This window comes from Atta colombica, unplaced genomic scaffold (assembly GCF_001594045.1).
Source record: "Atta colombica isolate Treedump-2 unplaced genomic scaffold, Acol1.0 scaffold147, whole genome shotgun sequence".
Classification (NCBI taxonomy): Eukaryota; Metazoa; Arthropoda; class Insecta; order Hymenoptera; family Formicidae; genus Atta; species Atta colombica.
This window is the reverse complement of record NW_017259236.1, coordinates 716,220-735,489: the sequence shown is the minus strand read 5'-3', so window position 1 is coordinate 735,489 and position 19,270 is coordinate 716,220. Positions and strand designations below refer to the sequence as shown.

Sequence of the window (19,270 nt, the reverse complement as noted above, 5' to 3'; positions counted from 1 at the left end):
TATATATATATATATATTTCTTCTCTCTTTAAAATACTGAACGCTAGATAATGGATTTGTTATCTTTGAAGTATAGAAGTAAATTTCGAGGAAAAAGAAAAATGATGAAATTATGATTAGCGAGTGTTAAAATTACGAGAGTAATTCTTAAATGTCTTAAATGTAATAAATATGTGCATTAAATTTAACAAACCATTAAATTAAAAGGAAATTAATATTGATAGCTAAAAATTGAGATAAACCAGTGTAGACGTTTTATGTAAGTGGAGCTGAAGATTTTTAGTTATTTAATGATTGCAGATTTTTGAATATTTTAAATTTAATACACTATTTATAAAATTAGTTTGTACAGCTTAAAAAAGTAGAAGTACATTCGTTAGGGTCTTATCGAGTATATGATTAATTATCTTAATTATAGGTGTACTTGGTATTAAAATTATTTTTGATTAAGATTATATTTCATTTAAATGCGTTTTATGCTTTCTACAAGGATTCTTCGAATAATTTGCTAATTTCGGCATGTCATTTTTTTATTTTTTTTAAATTTTTGTCCTTTTTCTCTTTTTTATATTTTTTATATGTGTGTGTGTGTGTGTGTGTGTGTGTGTGTGTGTGTGTGTGTAGTCTCTCATGACTGAAAATTCCGCTGGGCCAGGAGGTTATTTGATCGAAGTTTAGACATGAAATGTACATTAGATTAGGAGCCGCCGTGTGTGGGCACCGTTGGTATCCTCCATCCTGCATTCAATTGTGCCTTATCAGCATGTGTAAATCCTTCAATACAGCTTGGATATTCTTCTGCAAGTTGTATTTGTATAATAGTTGTACTGCAGGTCGCACAGTTTGTCTGGTTACGTATACAGAATCCTCGTGAATTATCACGTGTACAAAGACAGGAACGTATTGGTTTTTCCATTCGGCTACATCTTCATAGCAACAAATTTTAAAGAAGGTGGTGGTGTGTTGATAGACTCGCCTTTCCATTGTAATAATGCACCAGAGTTTCATCAAATATCGATAGACGTCCCATTGAACCTCTTCTCTTGTTAATGCAGGTGGCTCTTCCTCTCATTGGCCAAAGATACAACAGAGGTGTCGGTATTTCATGTACTGCAATTTAACCTGATTTCAAATTAAATCTTATTAGTACAATATATATATATATCTTTTTTGTTTTTTTTTATGTTTTCGATAGCAAATATTAATTATTAAACTTTATTATACATATATATTTTCAGAGGTTTTTTTTATTATTCTATTAATACGTGTATTATAATAGTTTGTATATTATAATAGTTTGTATATCTTGAGCGGTCGTGGATACAAATTATTTTTAGTTTCTTTTTAATATAGCCGATTCAACAGAGATCTGTACAGTTTCTAGCATTTTTTTCACTGTGCTGCGCATGGTCTAGACTTATTAGAATGTCCTTCACATTTTTCATTTCTCTGCCACACTCGTTTCTTATTTGTAGCTTTACAAGCGCAGCCTCTTTGTTTATCTCCCATGATCCATCCTTCCCGCCGCTCTGTTAGAAATTGGGTCAGTTGCTTTGTTCATCGGGATCACGTTCTCAATGCCAGTGTAAGCGAATGTGCAGGGAATTGCCTGCATTCTGGATCGCGGAATTTATTCTCAAGTATGCAGAAGTCGTGACAGGATCGCCCGATAATGCGCTCCCAATCTCTTAGAACAATCATTGCTATTCCATTCCCTTGAATTTGGGTAAGGACATTTCTTTGCCATTTTCGTCCTTTTTGGACCACAACCATTTCGTCCAGGTGAGTGTGATTGGATAGTAACGATAGGGATTGGCTACGACGGGAGCGTCATCCGACGAGTTCGTTATTAGTTTTTTGAAGTCCTCGTGATATTATGGAGTTGGACCCAAATTTCGTGTGAGTCCACTTTTATTATTCGTGTTTTCAATGAGCTGTTAGGAATTCGCGTATTTATGCAGGTAATCTCCATTGATATTTATAAAAGAATTATAAGTTGGGTGTTTTTTTTATTTAATTTTTTTTCAGAATGGAGGGATAAAAGGAGTTTAATAGGAAACAAAGGAGATTCCTTTTATTCAACCTTTAGCTCAAGGGTATATAAGTGAAGGCTTCTTTGGGAGAAAGAAGAGGATAGTTGGACGAGTTCCTCGTTTCATCTCATACTTCTGAATATTTTATTTCTTTAAGTTCCAGCTCGATGGAAGCAGCTATGTTCTTGTTTGTATGTCTCTCCTTTCTTAGGTGTAGTAAAAGATTGGTAAATGAATCCCAAATAGTTCCTATTAAGAACATTGACCATACATATGATATGCAGAGCATATCCATGTATTATTGTATCTAATATTAGTTTTATGATTCTTGCGCTTATATATATATTTCTATTATACCAGCGCTAACATTTCCAAAAATTAGAAATCTGTTCCAAAATTTTTCCCAAGCAGACATGACTATCTTTTCTATTGATGCTTCATCTAATAAATTAGAAAATGACAAATCCTGATTGTCTTATCATTCCTCGTGCTATTGAATATGGATGGTCGTTCGGCTGGAAACATTACGTGATCTCGTAAGGTTTCTAAGTCATTATCTGAATATATACTGCTCATAGCGATCCGGGTGATATATTTCCAAGTTGGTTTGGTCATTGGTTTAAATACGACAAGTGAGGTTTCTACTGGCCGGGGCGTAAACCGATATCATGAATTTCCTGCAAAGTACATAGCAGGTGCGAGCGAATTACAAGTCATTTGCGTTCCTTATCGCATCAGAATGTGAATTTGTGGTGTTAGGAACTATGTTTTTTTATTTCTAATCACGGGTAATTGATCATAACATTCTTGAATTGAAGCGAGTTTTACCTCAACAGGCACACATTTTACTATATGTATTACTTTTCCGGCCAAGGTCATATATCCAGACCCTTGCATTACGTGGCGAAAGCATTCGGTGAATGAGTGGCGAAAGCTAGGGCGTTTTTCAATATTTTCTGTTCGAAATTACACTATTGTTAAAATATATTTCGGTATAATTCTGGCTTATTTGGGTGCATATATTTTTCTACGTACATAAATTTAGAATTCATGTAGGTGAAAATGTCGAGATTTTCTGGTTTATATGCTTTACTAAAGATTTTATAGATTGGGTGTCGTTTTGAAAATTAATAATTTCGGGCGTTCGGTTCTTACAAGAAGATTACCGCACATTATTTCTATCCTCTTTTTTGTTAAAGCAAAAACGGTATCTTGTGAATTTAAGGTGTAAATTATTTGAGGTCGTATTGTCTGTCAATATTTCCGTAAATCCAATAAAATGCACCATAATTTGTTATTCCACAAGAGTGCAGGTAAAGCATTCCAATAAGTATTCCCTCTTTCAATATCCACACAATGGGTAGAGGAAAAAATTCGCAAATTACACCTGATCATAATTACCTGATTAGTGTTTAGTCATACAATGACAAGGTAATCTAATAGCGTAATCGTTTTAGTTGCTAATACAATAACATCGGTCCATGTTCTATAGGAATACGTACTTCCGTTACATGATCCGTCGTCCATTTGTTCTGCTAAGGTGGCTGCTCGAGAGTCTGTCTGATTTGGATTTAATTCGGTTATATGAAAGTATATATAAAGTATATGTGCCCTATTTGGAGATATCCCATAATGTGCATCTTTTCACACGCCTTGCGAGATGTTTCTTATGTGTACAAGTATTTACCGTTGTGTACATCCGTAGTATGAGAGAACATTCCGCATTTTTTTACAGTTCTATCGACCTCTATTTTACATTGGATTACTCTCACAGATTTGAATTTGTTAATTTGGACGAGTTGTATATATTTTAGAGTCTTATTCACTCTTTGCGGTGGTATATCACACTCTTCGATATTAAGTAATGATATGGTAGTTATGTTTGCTAATGGTGATCCGCAATCGTATTATCCCGTAAGTCTCTTGGGCCTAACTTAATAATGCTATTGTCGTAATTCGTTTAATCATCCGGGAATCCATCTAAAATTTTATTTACTTATTATTATTTTGAATTTAATTATTGAGAGCCGGTCTTGTGTGATAGATTCGTAATCTATTAGGATGTACTATTCGACTGATTCGATTGTTTTTCTTTATTCTAATTTTTATGTTATTCCGATTTGATATTTCTAACACTTCCTGTATATTGGTTCCCGAATTTTCCCGGTTTTGCTTCCCTTAATAAGAACACTCTCCTTTAAATAATTTGCGGATTAATTTTCTTATCATAATTTTTTCTTATAATAATTTTTGGATTTGATTTTGGCTGCTACATTTTCGCGAGCATTTTCCTGGATGGTGTGAAGTTGTAACTAGATTTATCAGATATTCGTCATAGCTCGCCAATTTGTCTTCGGGATCTAACAATTCATTTGATGATATTCTAGCTATTTTGTCGAACTAATTCATATGGAGTATGTTTGGTGGCTTCGTGGATGCTGGTGTTATAATTAAATATTGCTAATCCAATCCACCTATATCATTCTTTTTGATCATTAGCCTATTGTTTTAAATATTCGCTCAATGCATGATAAGTCCTTTCTAATGATCCATTTGATTGAGAGTGGAAAGCGGTAGTAGTTTAAAAATCCTGAATAATCTTGCGATTTTCTTCATTAACTCACTAATAAAATTTCTTTCTTGATCTGTCATCGCCTTGGATGCTCCTAATATGTAGATAAATCTGTCAACAAAATCTTCTGCTACGGTTTCAGCGATTTGATCTGGCAGGGATATACTCATGCAAAAGTTAACTGATCTTGTAATGTTAGTGTGTGTATATATATATTAGATGTACAACTTCGCTTCCGCCGTTTTTTTTTCCGAAATTCGAGGCTATATTGTAAAAAACTGGTTATACATTTATGATTCAAAGTATTGTCCATCGCTGACTACTACTTTCTCCCATCTTTCGGGTAGCGTACGAATCGCGTCGAAAAAACTAGTCATCTTTTGAGGCTATCCACGAATCGATTCAATTTTTTACTTCTTCATAAGACCGGAAGTGCTGGTCAGCCAGGCCGTGTGCCATTGATCAAAACAAGTGATAGTCAGAGGGAGCAACGTCTGGAGAATACGGCGGGTGGGGTAGGACTTCCCATTTCAACGTTTCCAAGTATGTCTTGACCCCTTTCGCAACATGGGGTCGAGCATTGTCATGCTGCAAAATCATTTTATCGTGTCTCTCGTTGTAATGCGGCCGTTTGTCTTTCAATGCTCGGCTCAAACGCATCAATTGGTTCGATCGCCTGTGATTGTTTCAGTCGGTTTTAACAGTTCACAATACACTACGCCGAGCTGGTCCCACCAAAGCATGACCTTGGACATCAAAATCACCGTTCTTGAAGCGTTGACCACTCACCACACGTTCTTTCACTAATAGCGGCCTCATCATAAGTATTTGAGAGCATTCGATGAGCCTCAGCCGCAGATTTCTTCATATTGAAGCAAAAAATTAAAACCTCCCGCAAATGACGAGAATTTGGCTCGTAAACTGACATTTTCAATCGAGAATAACTTTATGATGCAGACACAAATCGACTAATGTTTCTATGGGGTTATGTTGACAGATGCCCAAATTTATTGTATGACGTCTATGATCTATTTATTTCCATCACTTACCGCTAAAGCCATCTATAGGAAAACGGCGGAAGCAAAGTTGTACACCTAATAATTTTTTTTTTTCTGCTTCCCGAGTCACAGATAGATCTTTAGATGTTTCCAGTCGGAACAATAAGATATATGAAAAGATGATTTTAAGTAAAATTTGTATAGATTTTTATACATGACGAATTTTTCAGACGTAAGATTTTCTAATAATTCAATGTAATTGAGACACGAAATGCAAGAAAGCCGGATTGATCCGACCTCCCAATCGAGGCAATAAAATTATTACAATTTTTTAAGATTAAATTTGGGAAATTTGGGGGGATTATTAATATTTCAGAATGACGAAAATCTTGCATTCGAATGTGGACATGAAGTAGAAGGAGTGCAGTTCATTGAGAAATTATTTGGAGAAGGCATGGATCGGCTGAAATTGTTGAAATGCTTCTTGGTCTTGACACAGTTGTAAATGCCTGTGATTTGACTGAACGAAGATATTCGAAGGAAAGTCGAACCAAAGTTTATGGAAAAAAATTTCCGCTCAATAGGATGACGTCCACTTTTACAACATGGTGAGGGAGCGATGCGGAAAATACGCCATTCAGCGGATAATTCCGTAACGCTGAATGCGACTATTGATAATAAATGATTAGATAACTAATTTATGATATAAGTTTATGTATACATTCAAGATAAGTATAACAAATGAACAGTATAAGAATTCACGTAGCAGTTTTACGTTCAATCAATGCAGTAATTTTGTCATAATCATATCTGTGCAATTTGTTAAATTTTTATATTACGATTCAAAGTCAAGTTTAATCTTTGGAAATGATTATCAATCCGCTTAATGTTGTTAGACTTTTATTAGCATCTTTTATTAGCATAAGTTCAATATATCTAATAGAAATATTAGTATCTGAATCATTTCTGAAGCAGAATTAAAAGAAAATATACAAAAATTATTGCTGAATAATATTTTTCACTATAATAGATTGGAAGAAACAGAAGAAACCTATCTCGATTATCAAAAACCTTATAATTATTGAGAGTACAAATTAGTCGGTCCGTTTCCCTAAAGATGTTCCAGCTCCAGCTGTTATGAATGGTTCATAGTGACAGCTGATTTTGGCGGTTTCAGAGAGGTTAAACATCTGCTAATAATATTCAGTTTATATCTTTGAGTTTCATATAAAAACCTTGATTTTTACTGTGTTTGAAATATCGAATTTTGTGTTAACCAAGCAGCATTTGCGGGAAGTTTTGATTTTCTGCTTTAATTGGAAGAAAAGTGCGGCTGAAGCCCATCGAATGCTTGTCGAAGTTTATGGTGACACTGCTCTAACTGATAAATTATGTAGGGAATGGTTTCGACGTTTCAAGGATGGAGATTTCCGTTGAAGACAAGCCTCGCTCTGGACAGCCAAAAAAATTCGAAGACAAAGAATTAGAGGCATTACTCGAATAAGATTAGAGTCAGACGCAGGAGGAGCTTGCAGAATCATCATTGGGGATAACTCAACAAGCCGTTCTGTACGATTGAGAGCCATGGGAATGATTCAAAAACAAGGAAATTGAGTGCCTTATGAACTGAAACCGAGAGACGTTGAAAGGCGATTTTTTACTTGCGAACAGCTGATTCAAAGACAACAAAGAAAAGATTTTTTGCATCGGATTGTGACTGGAGATGAGAAGTGGATATTCTACGACAACACCAAGAAGAAAAAATACTACGCTAAGCCCGGTCAATCGTTGTCATCGACCTTAAGATCAACACCATGGCCGAACATACATGATTCGAAGATCATGCTCTGGTGGAACCAAAAGGGTCTTGTTTACTATGAGCTGCCGAAACCTGGCAATTCCATTACAGGCGATCGGTATCGGCTACAATTAATTCGTTTGAGCCGCATTTCTTGCATTGCAAGAAAAACGGCCGGAATATGAGCAAAGACATGATAAAATTATTCTTCTTCATGTCAACGCGCCTCGGCCTCATGTCGCTAAAGTCGTAAAAAAGTATTTGAAAACGCTCAAATGGGATGTTTTATCGCATCCGCCGTATTCTCCGGATATTGCTCCTTCTGATTACTGGTTGTTCCGAAGAATGCAGCAAGTTCACCGGTTCACTTCTTTCGCAGAAATCGAAAATTGGCTCCAAAATTGGATTGCCTCCAAAGACGAGTCATTTTTTCGAGATGGAATTCGAAAATTGCTTGAGAGATAGGAAAAAGTAATAAGCAGTGATGGACAATACTTTAATTGATCTGTTCATTCATTTTGTTTTGAAATAAATGCATTTTTGAACACAAAAACGAACTAATTTGTACTCCTAATACATAATTTTGAAATAATTGAAGATGATGAAGAAGCATGAAGTGAAGCTAATTTAAATTCTCAACTCAATATTCAAATGATGATGCAAACTTTGACAGTTCTTATAAAAGACGAGTTGTTGAGTATTGGCGAAATTGGAAATTCAATCATTAATGAAAAAAATAAAAACAAAAGGAATTGTCCGCTAAAATCGTCAGCAAAATAAATTTAGAAGAGTTTCATCTGAACGTTAATTAAGACGATGGGAAGAATAATTACATTCAGGTGAAAATCGTATAGAAAAATTATCTTCAAATTTACATATGATAAATTTACTGTAGCTGTTGAATTAGGATTCAAGGAATTCATTCATCAGGCTAGTTCATCGATCTACAAAGGTGACTTTTACAAGCTCGAGAAGAAATAGAAAATGTAAATCTTATATAATATTTAAAGTATCTCACAATTGATATCAACATTCAAAAAGTCCCACCAAATTGTTTCGAGAAAAATTACGAAATTTGTAACTAGAAGATTTCGTTGAGTTGCAAAATACAGCTAATGATTTTCTGAAAACAATGAAATCACTTATTGAATAGTTCGAATCTGAAAATGTTTTTATTCTGATCAAAGTGATTTCCAATTGGAAATTCATTCTGGAAGGTCATTGTCAATGAAGGAGTAAAGAAAGTAGAGTGTGCAATCTGTATGATCAACAATATTCCACACTACACATTTCAACAACACATACAACCAATAATATCATGTAATGGAAATTTGTTGTCATCTTTATTTATTGTATTGAAAGAAACTAATATTATATTTGGACCAAGAATACAGAAATCTTATTTACACTATAAATGTAATTATTGTAAAAGCATCGAAATTTGTGTAAAATGACTTCAAGTAATTAAATAAATTTCCTTTTACAATACTTTTCAGATACTGTTCTACTATTAAAAAATAAATATAAATTTGCATAAACGGAATAATATAATAATACATGTTAAAGAAATTATAAATCTTATTTCTGTGATTTATTTTATATTTTATTTAAGAATCTCATAACAGTCATAAAATAGTTATTAATTTAACATTTATATTTCTTACAGACCATTTTAAAATGTAATTAGAAGAAGCTTATTTTCCAAACATTGGTTAATAATGTTCTTCTTATCAATTCATGGACTGGATATTGTCTCAATATTATTTCAGATTTAACATGCAGGAAAACATATTACTGCTATGATTATACCAAAAAGCACTATAGGAAAAATACAACCATTAGATTTACTGAGTTAGAATTCACGCATGTTGGCATAGATAATGTTATCAAGGAGATAACTGCGGTCGATTGCGACATATAGTAGATTTTATATTATGCCGGAGAATGCACTTAGATGATTTTGCGCACTACCTTGGACAATGGATCAAGCGATCGTGTATGATGAGACAATAGACTGTAGTATGAGACAATAGAGTGTAGTAGCTGGCACATTGTTTTTGAAATCGCATATCCATGATGCCACTTTCGATGGACTCGTTTTGTCACAAACAGTCGATGATTACAAAACCGTTCAAAAAAGCATTCAGATTGAATAATGTTTCGTATGTTTTGCTAGAGATTTGATAGTAAGACCTTCGGAGACATATATAAATATCATACAATAGCGTTTGTTAAAGTCTAGATTCAGATCTACGGATAAAATTCTGAGTTTAAATAAAGTTTCACGTTGGTTAATTTAGTGGTCGAAGTAAGTTTTATATGTTGTCATCTTATTTTTTCTATTAGTCTGCATAGCAAAAATAACATACAGTGATTTTTCTAGCTGAGTCGCAGTTTTGACCTAAGAGTACTTCGTTGTGCTCAGCAATAGAGGGTACTCGTACAATCCTATGAACGGAAACTCATTGTCCATACTCATTGTCCACTTTCTAAGGCACGCAGCATGGTCAATTTAATTTCGTTCAACGTAATATGAGGCATTCGCCACTTTGAATAATTCAAACGGCTCTGTCGCCAGATCTTCCATTACGTAATTGTTAGCGTTGCATGCTCGTATTAACAATCAATCGTATGAACATCAATTCGTGACCAGCATTGATTACTACATGTTTACAATTTTCATAGAAGCCCAGCAACATGCACGCAGAAATTAAAATGTCCATCATTTATCATTAGAATTTTAATGGTATTTTCATTGAGTATAAATCCAGCATTATGCAGAATAAATGCGACGTCCAATGATAACGTTGTGTAGACCTTTAGGGTACTTCCAATCGCGATCAATCTCTGCATCGTTAAGTTCATATCGAATTTCGTTTAACATGAACGCTACGCAATTACTTCAAAGCATCGATTGTCTGTCTTCATCTTTTACTTTTGACGTCAATCTTCCTTCGACGTAGAAAACGTTTTTATATGGTAGCGGGTATAAATCTTGCTTTTTTATGAGTATCCTTTTATCACTATGTCCAAATGTATTAACATACGATTTATACGCGTGAATTCAAATTTGATGATGCAATCGCCAAAGATCAATATCACTGATATCTTGGATATCTCCGATATCCAAAACATCAGTCATATCGAAAGTTTCGCACCGCGAATCCCAATGATTGTAAAAGTTTAATGTTCAACGAGCTTCTTCTTTCCGATGCACTAGATGAAAGAATATTATCGAGCAGTAATGTCATCAACCAAATGTAAAAAAAACAATCAAATGTAAAGAATGCGTTATCTCTTTGCGTACGCACCGTTCCGTTCAGTACGAGCATCTTACGCTCATGACCACTCTCGCCGTCGCACATGCAATCTGATGGTAATTTTTTCTCCTCGAAGATCATCTGTTCTGATCGACGACGGGTATTAGATCCTTAATGTGATTCCACGTGATGATCGGTAGGTAAATGATTTGCGTCGGTCTTTCCGATGTCTTACCGGCGGTACGCTCGTGTGCGCATCTTTGCCATTGCTGTACGCGGCCGGTCATGTTATTAATACACGCGATAACGTTTACATTACATTTCATTATGTTGATCGACACATCCGATTTGTGCCATTTTCGCGGTCACTGTACTGTTGGATTTGCCAAAGTTTATTCTGGTGCATCTAATCTCACATCTCATCGTATTGTAGTTCGCGCATTATCGGATATTCTTCATCATTGTTGTTGCGCTGCATCATCAACATCGGGCGTAACGTTTCTATAAAATCACACGTTACAAAAGTACATTCGTAAAAGTACGTTACAAAAGTTCATTTACGTCTCGCACTTCGTACGAATTCTCGGAAATTGTAATTTCTGCGTTGTTATCGCCGAAATAAAATTTGTTATTTGACATTCGGTATCGTGTGATAAATATCAAAAATCATCAAGCTGAACTCATAATTATCATCATTCAAACGTATGACCGGAATGTACAATAGTTCACCGTGAGGATGCTGCTTTTTTCGCTCAGCGTGTCAGCGACATAATCGAAAAAACATTCAACAAATACTTAGATTTCAAGACATCTCGTCGAACTTTTTATATTCACATTGACGTTCTGTAGAAATTTTGATCGAACGTCTGATAAGACATGCGATTGTATTCTATCGTAACACCATTTTCGAAATATCGCAATTCCTTCGACAGTCGAACATTACCGAAACTATCAAATTACACGAAGGTCATTCCTATGTTATCCAGTGAGTATCGGGACTTGTCGTATCATCTAAATTTACGCCACTTTTGTTTCGGCGCGCGCCGCTCATCGGTAACGCATTAAGGTGTCATATCCAAGTGTCAATCGTCAATCGAAATAACAAATCAGCTGAGCAATACTGGCAATGATGTAAAAAATATTTTTTTTACTGTAAAAATCACTTCGTAGATTGGTTCCGCTATTTAACGCTTGACATTTGTATATGAATGTACTTTTATGCACGAAAACACCTCTAAAGTATGGTATGCGCATAAAGCAAACTCTTTTAATAGTACATCAATAGTTGCGCCCGCGGGCATTTTTATCGTCTTTTTGGCGTTTTGTCTTCTTCGCTGTTACACTCTGTCTTTATATGTGCCGAGATACAGTCCGCGTCCGCATTTGTATGAAGTGAGATCCAGCCTGAGACAGCACGCTATTCCATCGCGAGATCGTGACGTTGCAGTTCCTCGATCTGACGCCGCGCAGCTTTACCATCGTTTACCGTTTTCACCACGCTGGTCGTTCCATTGATTATGGATCCGAGTGCTCTCAACATTGGCAGAAGTAACGCGCCGCCTCACGTTTCATCGTAAGAAGTATTCGTTATTTTGTTGCCTTTTTTCTCGTCTTCTTCGATCGTGTTCTTTCTCGTCGTCTTTTTTGGTCTTGACTTTCATCGCTACCCAGATGGCTTTCTTGCTAAGAACCGAATTTCTTGGGTCCTAGCGCTTTATCATCGATACAGCTATATATGTAACTCGAAAGGAACCGCGTTTATCGTTCGATTCAACAGATTGCCGCCCGACGCTGACATTCGCTACAATCCTTTATCTTCAATGCCGGACCAATGTGCGCTCGCTGTCACGGCTGATTATAGTGCTCATCGCAGCGACAATAGGTTCGAATTCTAGATCCGCCTTCATGTGTTCCGGAAACTTGTCATGTTACATGCGATCGATATAGTTCATCGTACATGCGTAAGAGTACGATCTTCGATATATACTGCTTGATGCTCAAGTCCTAAATGTCGAAAAAACTGGCACAACGCGAGATACATTTTTGTTACTGCGCGACTCGCGGGTTCGCGCGTCATTAAATAGACGTTTAATAGTCTGTAGCTCGAACATAAAATTCGTATGGCAACCGCTTACACTGAAAAAATATTTATAATTATAATTATATATTGCCATATACAAAATGGTGTCCCAAAATATAACTGAAAAATTATAATCACTTGAATCATTTTTATATTTAATTTCAACTGTTTATAATTACAATAACTATAATTATAGTCATTTTAGGTTTCCAACTATATACAATTTGTTACATTATTATTATTATTATAGCAATAATAATCATAATTCTTATAATATATAATTATAGTTACAAATTCCAAATATTTTTTATCTCGGTGTACAATACGCGTTACGAACTGCGACGAAAAATTCACGAGTGATGGGACAACGCAGAAAGGCGCAAGTACGGCGAAATGCTGCCAAATACTATATGCATAATCATTTCTCCATCAAATTGCGGTAAAACCATAGTTCTTATAAGCTTGCTCGAAAGCCTAAATGGCGTACATTTTGAAAACGTATATGTCTACCCAACTGCAACTGCAACAACTAAAGTACGATATCTCGAAAATTTATTAATTTTTTTATTGATTACTTTACATTTTCCAACAACAGCGAGTTGTTTCACTGAGTGAAGTGCGTACAAATTCTTTTATCTTTATGACGTAGCATGTGACAAGCAGAATGCGATGAGAAAATATTTCTCAATAGGCTGCCACATGAAAGTCGATTGCTTTTTTATCACACGCAAGGATACCTAAATATCTAAAATGCGACAACGCGGACCTGCTGATTCTGTCCAAATAGGATGGTACCAACTTGAAATACGTTTATAATGATCACGTGAATATCGACATGTCGTATGATAAATTTTGCGCCGTAACTGTTGGCGATAAATATATGGATCTTTAGTGATAGACAAAGACAAACGATAGATACTGATAATTAACATCTGCGAATTGTTGCTTCAAAGAGAAAACAGAATTTTTCTATCATCACAGGTCATTTTTTCATCGAATCATTACTGGAAATTAAGAATGGATCCACTATGAACATCCGAAGCGACGAAAAACATGAAGCAAATCTCGCCAGCCATTGTTATCAACGCCAAAACACAATATTCATGAACGGAAGATCATTTGTGTATTTGATGAGATCAAAAAGGTATATTATGAGTTGCAATCGTGTGAGATCATCAATGATGAACGTTACCGAGGATTATTAATGAATTTGAAAGCCGAACGACAAAGTGGCTCCGCTATATGAATGCTCGGCCACATATTGCGAAACAAGTTAAGAATACATTGGAAGCACTCGGTTGGAATATGTTACCTCACACACCGTATTTCCCAAATTTGACTCCTTCAGATTTCTATTTGTTTCGTCCTATGCAGCATGGTCTTGTTTAGCAGCATCTCATTATATGAAGATGTGAAAAATTGCTTTGAACACTGAATCGCTTCAGAAGAATCAGAGTTTTTCTATCTATTCTCTCGCGGAATTATTACGTAAAAAATGAGAAAAGGTGATGACTAACGAGGACACTACTTTGAATAAAATGTTCCTTATGTTTCTTATAAAACAGAGGTTATTCATAATATTATTGTATTATTCATAAATATTTCATAAAAAAAAACGGCGTGGTATTGAATGATTGAATAACTTAATCACTCAATACCACGCCGTTTTTTCAATAATAAATACAATAATAATAAATAATTAAAATTCAAATCTTTATGTAAATCGATTAAGATGAAGTTAAAAATAGTTTATATTTTTTTGTACAATAATACACAGAAAATAAAATAGCATTATTGGACGTCATTACGCATAGATAATAAAGAACAAAGTTAAATTTTGAATTATTAAATTACTATGTATAGTAAATATTAGCAACTAAGATCAATTTTTGTAAATGTTTATGAATAATTTTATAAATAAATTTTTATTTCATTACTTGTAACTTAATATGGGGGTTTACAAAAAATAAAAAATCATTGCACAAAGAATACGCCTATATAAAGGCCTTGTTACCATATACAAAGGCTTGGAACGCTCGCACAGCATAGAGATCGACTTCCAGCCGGTAATATTTTTCGCAATTATTTATATAAATTTTTAGCACATTAACATTTCTCTAATAGAATGCTTGATTGAACATCAAATTATTAAATCGCTTGGCATTTTTATTTATGATATTGCAATTGCGTTTCTAGTCCGAAAAATTAATTCCGCGCGCAATTCAAGTAACTACATATGCGGTATATAAATTCACATAGAAATTATTTAAGCATCTAAGATCCAGCTTCGACTGTTACAGGCTTTAGACTCTTATTTGTTGTGAATACACTTACAACCTAATCACAAATAAATTGATGATATGGGATACGTTCTATAATCTGATTATGAATAAATTGTTAATATGGAATTTATTTCTCGAATAAAATCATATCATCGATGTTTCATTATTATTATTACACAATTATAACACAATTATTATACACTATATTCATATTGTTTGTATATCGTCATATGACAAAGTCTTTCCGTAGTAATAAACAAGTTAGAAATAGCAATTAATCGGCATAATATTATTTATGCAACATTATTTATTAAAAGTGTTTATGTAATGTAAGCATTAACAAACTTACCTTTAGCTTGTGAGAATATTTTTTAGAAAAATCTATTGGATTCTGGCGCAACAAAAAGGAATAAATGTTTATTGTAATGAAACGCCTTGTCGCACTGAGCTCATTGTTTGTTATAATACGTTTGACAGCAATTGCAACTTTCAGCGATTGCCGCTACATTGTAATGCTTTATTTAGAAAATAAGCCACTTTCCACACTAGTTATTTATTCTATATTTCTCTTCCTCAGCATTTCGTCCTGCTAACAATGGACTGTACGTGAATATAGCAAACTCTTACGCAAAGTATAAAATTTTTCGCCTTACTAAAAACTGATAAGTCTTACAATATAATAAAAATGGACCATGCACTTCTGCGTAAGTGTTTGTTATATTCATGTACAGTCTATTATTAGTAAAGTTTATCAGTAAGACAAAAAAAATTTCTTCTTCATTTCATCTTATATAGGGGTCTGCTATATTTATGTACATTATTATATGTCCATTATTATAATAGTATATAAAACTAATGGTATATAAAAAATAATAGTATATAAAACTCACCAGTCTTAATAAAGCGAAAAATTTTATACATGTATTTTATTAAAAACTTTTTAATAATGAAATATGCGTAAAATTTTTTGCAGGTTACTCAGGAGAATGTTCATGACAATATATGTCAAGGTCATTGAAATAGGTGAGGTCTATTATACACAATTACTGAAGATTACTTTATTTGTGAAATTAAATTCATTTAATTTTCTTTTTCTTTTTGCAAATCTGAAAAAAATAATTTATAAGTATATTATTTTGCATATTAAACTAATTCTAATGACTTTGCTTTGTTGGTAGTTCATTAATACTACAATGTCCTATTTCTTCCTGTTGCGTTCTGTCGTATAAAAGCGGATAGAGATTCTACACATCTTTTATTAATGCTGGTAAATTCATAAAATTGTAATGTTATTAAAAGTAAAATTGAAAAAATGCAATCAATGTAACCTATTAACACTTATTTTAGTATTATTAATAACACTTATTTTATTAATATCTAATCTGTATTTAAACACATTATAACTTTTACTGCGTTTCACGTTTATTTTTCTTAAATGACAATCGTACCCTTATAAAAAATCCTTAATTTCGGGCATTAAAAACTAAAAAAAAGCTCTCAAAGGACTTAATTAAAATATTAAGGACTTAAAAAAAAAACTAAAATTAGGGTATGATTTCGTACCGCCAACTGAAGGATACACATAATTGAAAATTAACACCTATAGAAAAAACTCTCAAAATATAATGCTCTACGTTGATGGTTAATTCTCAAATTACACTGAAAACGAAACTCGAAGTCAAAATAAATGACAGTGCGTAGCCAAGTAAGTAGCTTTGCTATTCTATCTATTGTAAGATACTTTAATATGATTGATTTATACTTTCAGATCATTAGACAAAAAAAAATTAAGTACTAAATGCATTAAATATATATATAAGTACTAACTGCATTAAATATTCAAATATAATATATCACAAAAATTCTTAAAACAGCAGAACTCCGAGATGTAATGCCCGAAACATTCGATAGATAAAGTGATCTTGCTATCTAACAAGAGAAGAAAGAGAAATGAAGGAAGAAGACTAGGAAGGGGAATTCATATAGAAAAAGATATAGAAAAAGATTGTAAAAGGGATAAATGTACGTATAGAGGATCGATGTCTATCTGTTTATTCAATTTTTGTTTTTTAATATGGATTATTTCAGAAATGAGTCTTTTTTTATAGTTAAGCTCGTTGTCTAAAATTTCAACATGTTTCCATTTAAAATCATGATTAAAATTAATACGATGGTCAGAAATCATTAAAGGAGACCTGTTTTTTTTGTTAATAACAGATTGATGTTCTTGTATTTTAGTTTGTAATCTCCCTTCTGTCTGATCAACAGCTAGCTTCACAATTCAAACATTCAATCTTATAAACTACATCCTGTTTTGAGAAATGATCTAATTGGTCCATACCCCTATGTATAAAAAAAGGACTGTACCTAGTTTTATAGGAGAATTTGGGATGAACAATTTTGAGACGCCTAAAATTTCAAAGTATCAAAAGAGAATCAAAAATTCAATAAACCCAACTTTATAGAAGAAGTTTCTTGAGTGTTAGAACTATCCAAATTTCGTTATTATGACCACTAGTCTTATCCAATTTCATATGCCAGCAAGAACAGTTAATGATGTTTTTTTATTTTTAGAAAGTTCCGGTGAAGAAGCTGAAGAGAGATAAGGTCCATATATTGGTCACATTTCCAATGTGATCAATTAAACTTTTAGTTTCATTTTGAGTGTCTCTCTCCTCTCTTCGATTAATATCACTTATAACTATTTATTTAAGATCCAAAAAAGATTTAGTTGTCTTCGTCAAGATTGGATATATTTCAGATACTGATGATTCGAGAAATCGAATCAAACCAGTCCTATGATACACAATACATGATTATAATAGCGAACTTTGAACAGCTGTAGCAACTCAAGAGACTCATTTTACTTTTACAAAATTGTGGATATGGAACTTTTTAATATTTTTTTTATGCTCTACAATCCTAACTAAGTCTCAGTGCTGTTTAATCGGGGCTCAAACTGGGCATAATTCTTTTTTTAGCATGTTTAGTAAATGCTATCTTTAGATGTATGCCAAGAGTTCGACATAAAACTTTCAGAAATTGATTTTATAAATATTGATATGGTGAAATATTTCTTATTTTTTTAAGCAACCTTGTGTTAGGATGGGGACAGCAGTGGAATTTAAATCTTTATCTAATTGCAGAAAAAAATAGAAGAAAATAGATATTCATTTTCTAAAAGGATGCTTATGGTTAAAAATTTTTTTGATGAAATTGCGTATGGAGAAGTAGAAGAATTCTATCCTATTCTACTCCTTTTTATGACAAATAAGATGATTTGAATAAAAACTAAGATATCTATTTGACGTCGAAAATGCAATTTAATTGAAATTGTGGAACTAGGATAATGTCATCCACGTATCTGTAATATATACGTGTAATATATAAAATCCATTTCTGAAAGTTTTAGCTCATAAATCTAAAGACAACATTCACTATATCGAACACACTAAAAAAATTTATATATAGGAGTAAGGATTTATTTAGACCATTTCTCAAAATAGGGCATAGTTTCTAAGATTGAATGTTTGAGGCTAGCTCAATAGCTTATTGGTCAGACAAAAAGGAGATTATAAACTAAAATATAAGAACATCAATCTAACATTTAACAAGAAAAGGGTCTTCTTCAATGATTTCTAACTATCATATTAATTTGATTGACATATTAATTTTAATCATGATTAAATGGAAACATATTGAAATTTTAGACGAGTCTAACTATAAAAGAGACTCATTTCTGAAATAGTCCATATTAAAAAACAAAAGTATGATTTGAATAAATAGACAGACATCCTCTATATCTATACGTATATTTATCCCTCTTACAATCTTTTTCTACATCATGAATTCCCCTTCCTATGTCATTTCTCTTTCCACTTCTCTTATTATAGATAGCAAGATCATTTTATCTATCGAATGTTCTGGTTACATCTCGGAGTTCTACTGTTTTAAGAATCTTTGTGATATCGTTGAATATTTAATGCAGTTAATACTTAATTTTTTTTTTTTTAATAATTTGGACAATCTAACTTCTATCATTAGGTATTTACTACTTATTTATTAAGTAACTTTTAATAATTGGCTTTTAATTAATATAATGTAAAATATATTCGTATAATGACACAATAAATTTTGGCATCGTTAATTATAATATAATATTATTAGTGATGGTATTATTTTTGTTAATTATAGTCGTATAAGGAACATGAAGCGTGTATATATCTTTTTTATATGAATTCACGATA

General features: G+C 33.1%; 1 protein-coding gene across 1 annotated transcript in view; it reads left to right on the top strand.

Annotated features, from left to right (window-relative positions):
- LOC108685202 (odorant receptor 49a-like) overlaps window positions 1-16,252 on the top strand; it is a 170,142-nt gene extending 153,890 nt beyond the window's left edge. The window contains exon 5 of the mRNA XM_018189892.1: window positions 16,202-16,252. Within this exon, the coding sequence (XP_018045381.1) occupies window positions 16,202-16,252 (51 nt within the window). The remainder of the gene's footprint in view (window positions 1-16,201) is intronic.
- The last annotated feature ends 3,018 nt before the right edge of the window (window positions 16,253-19,270 follow it).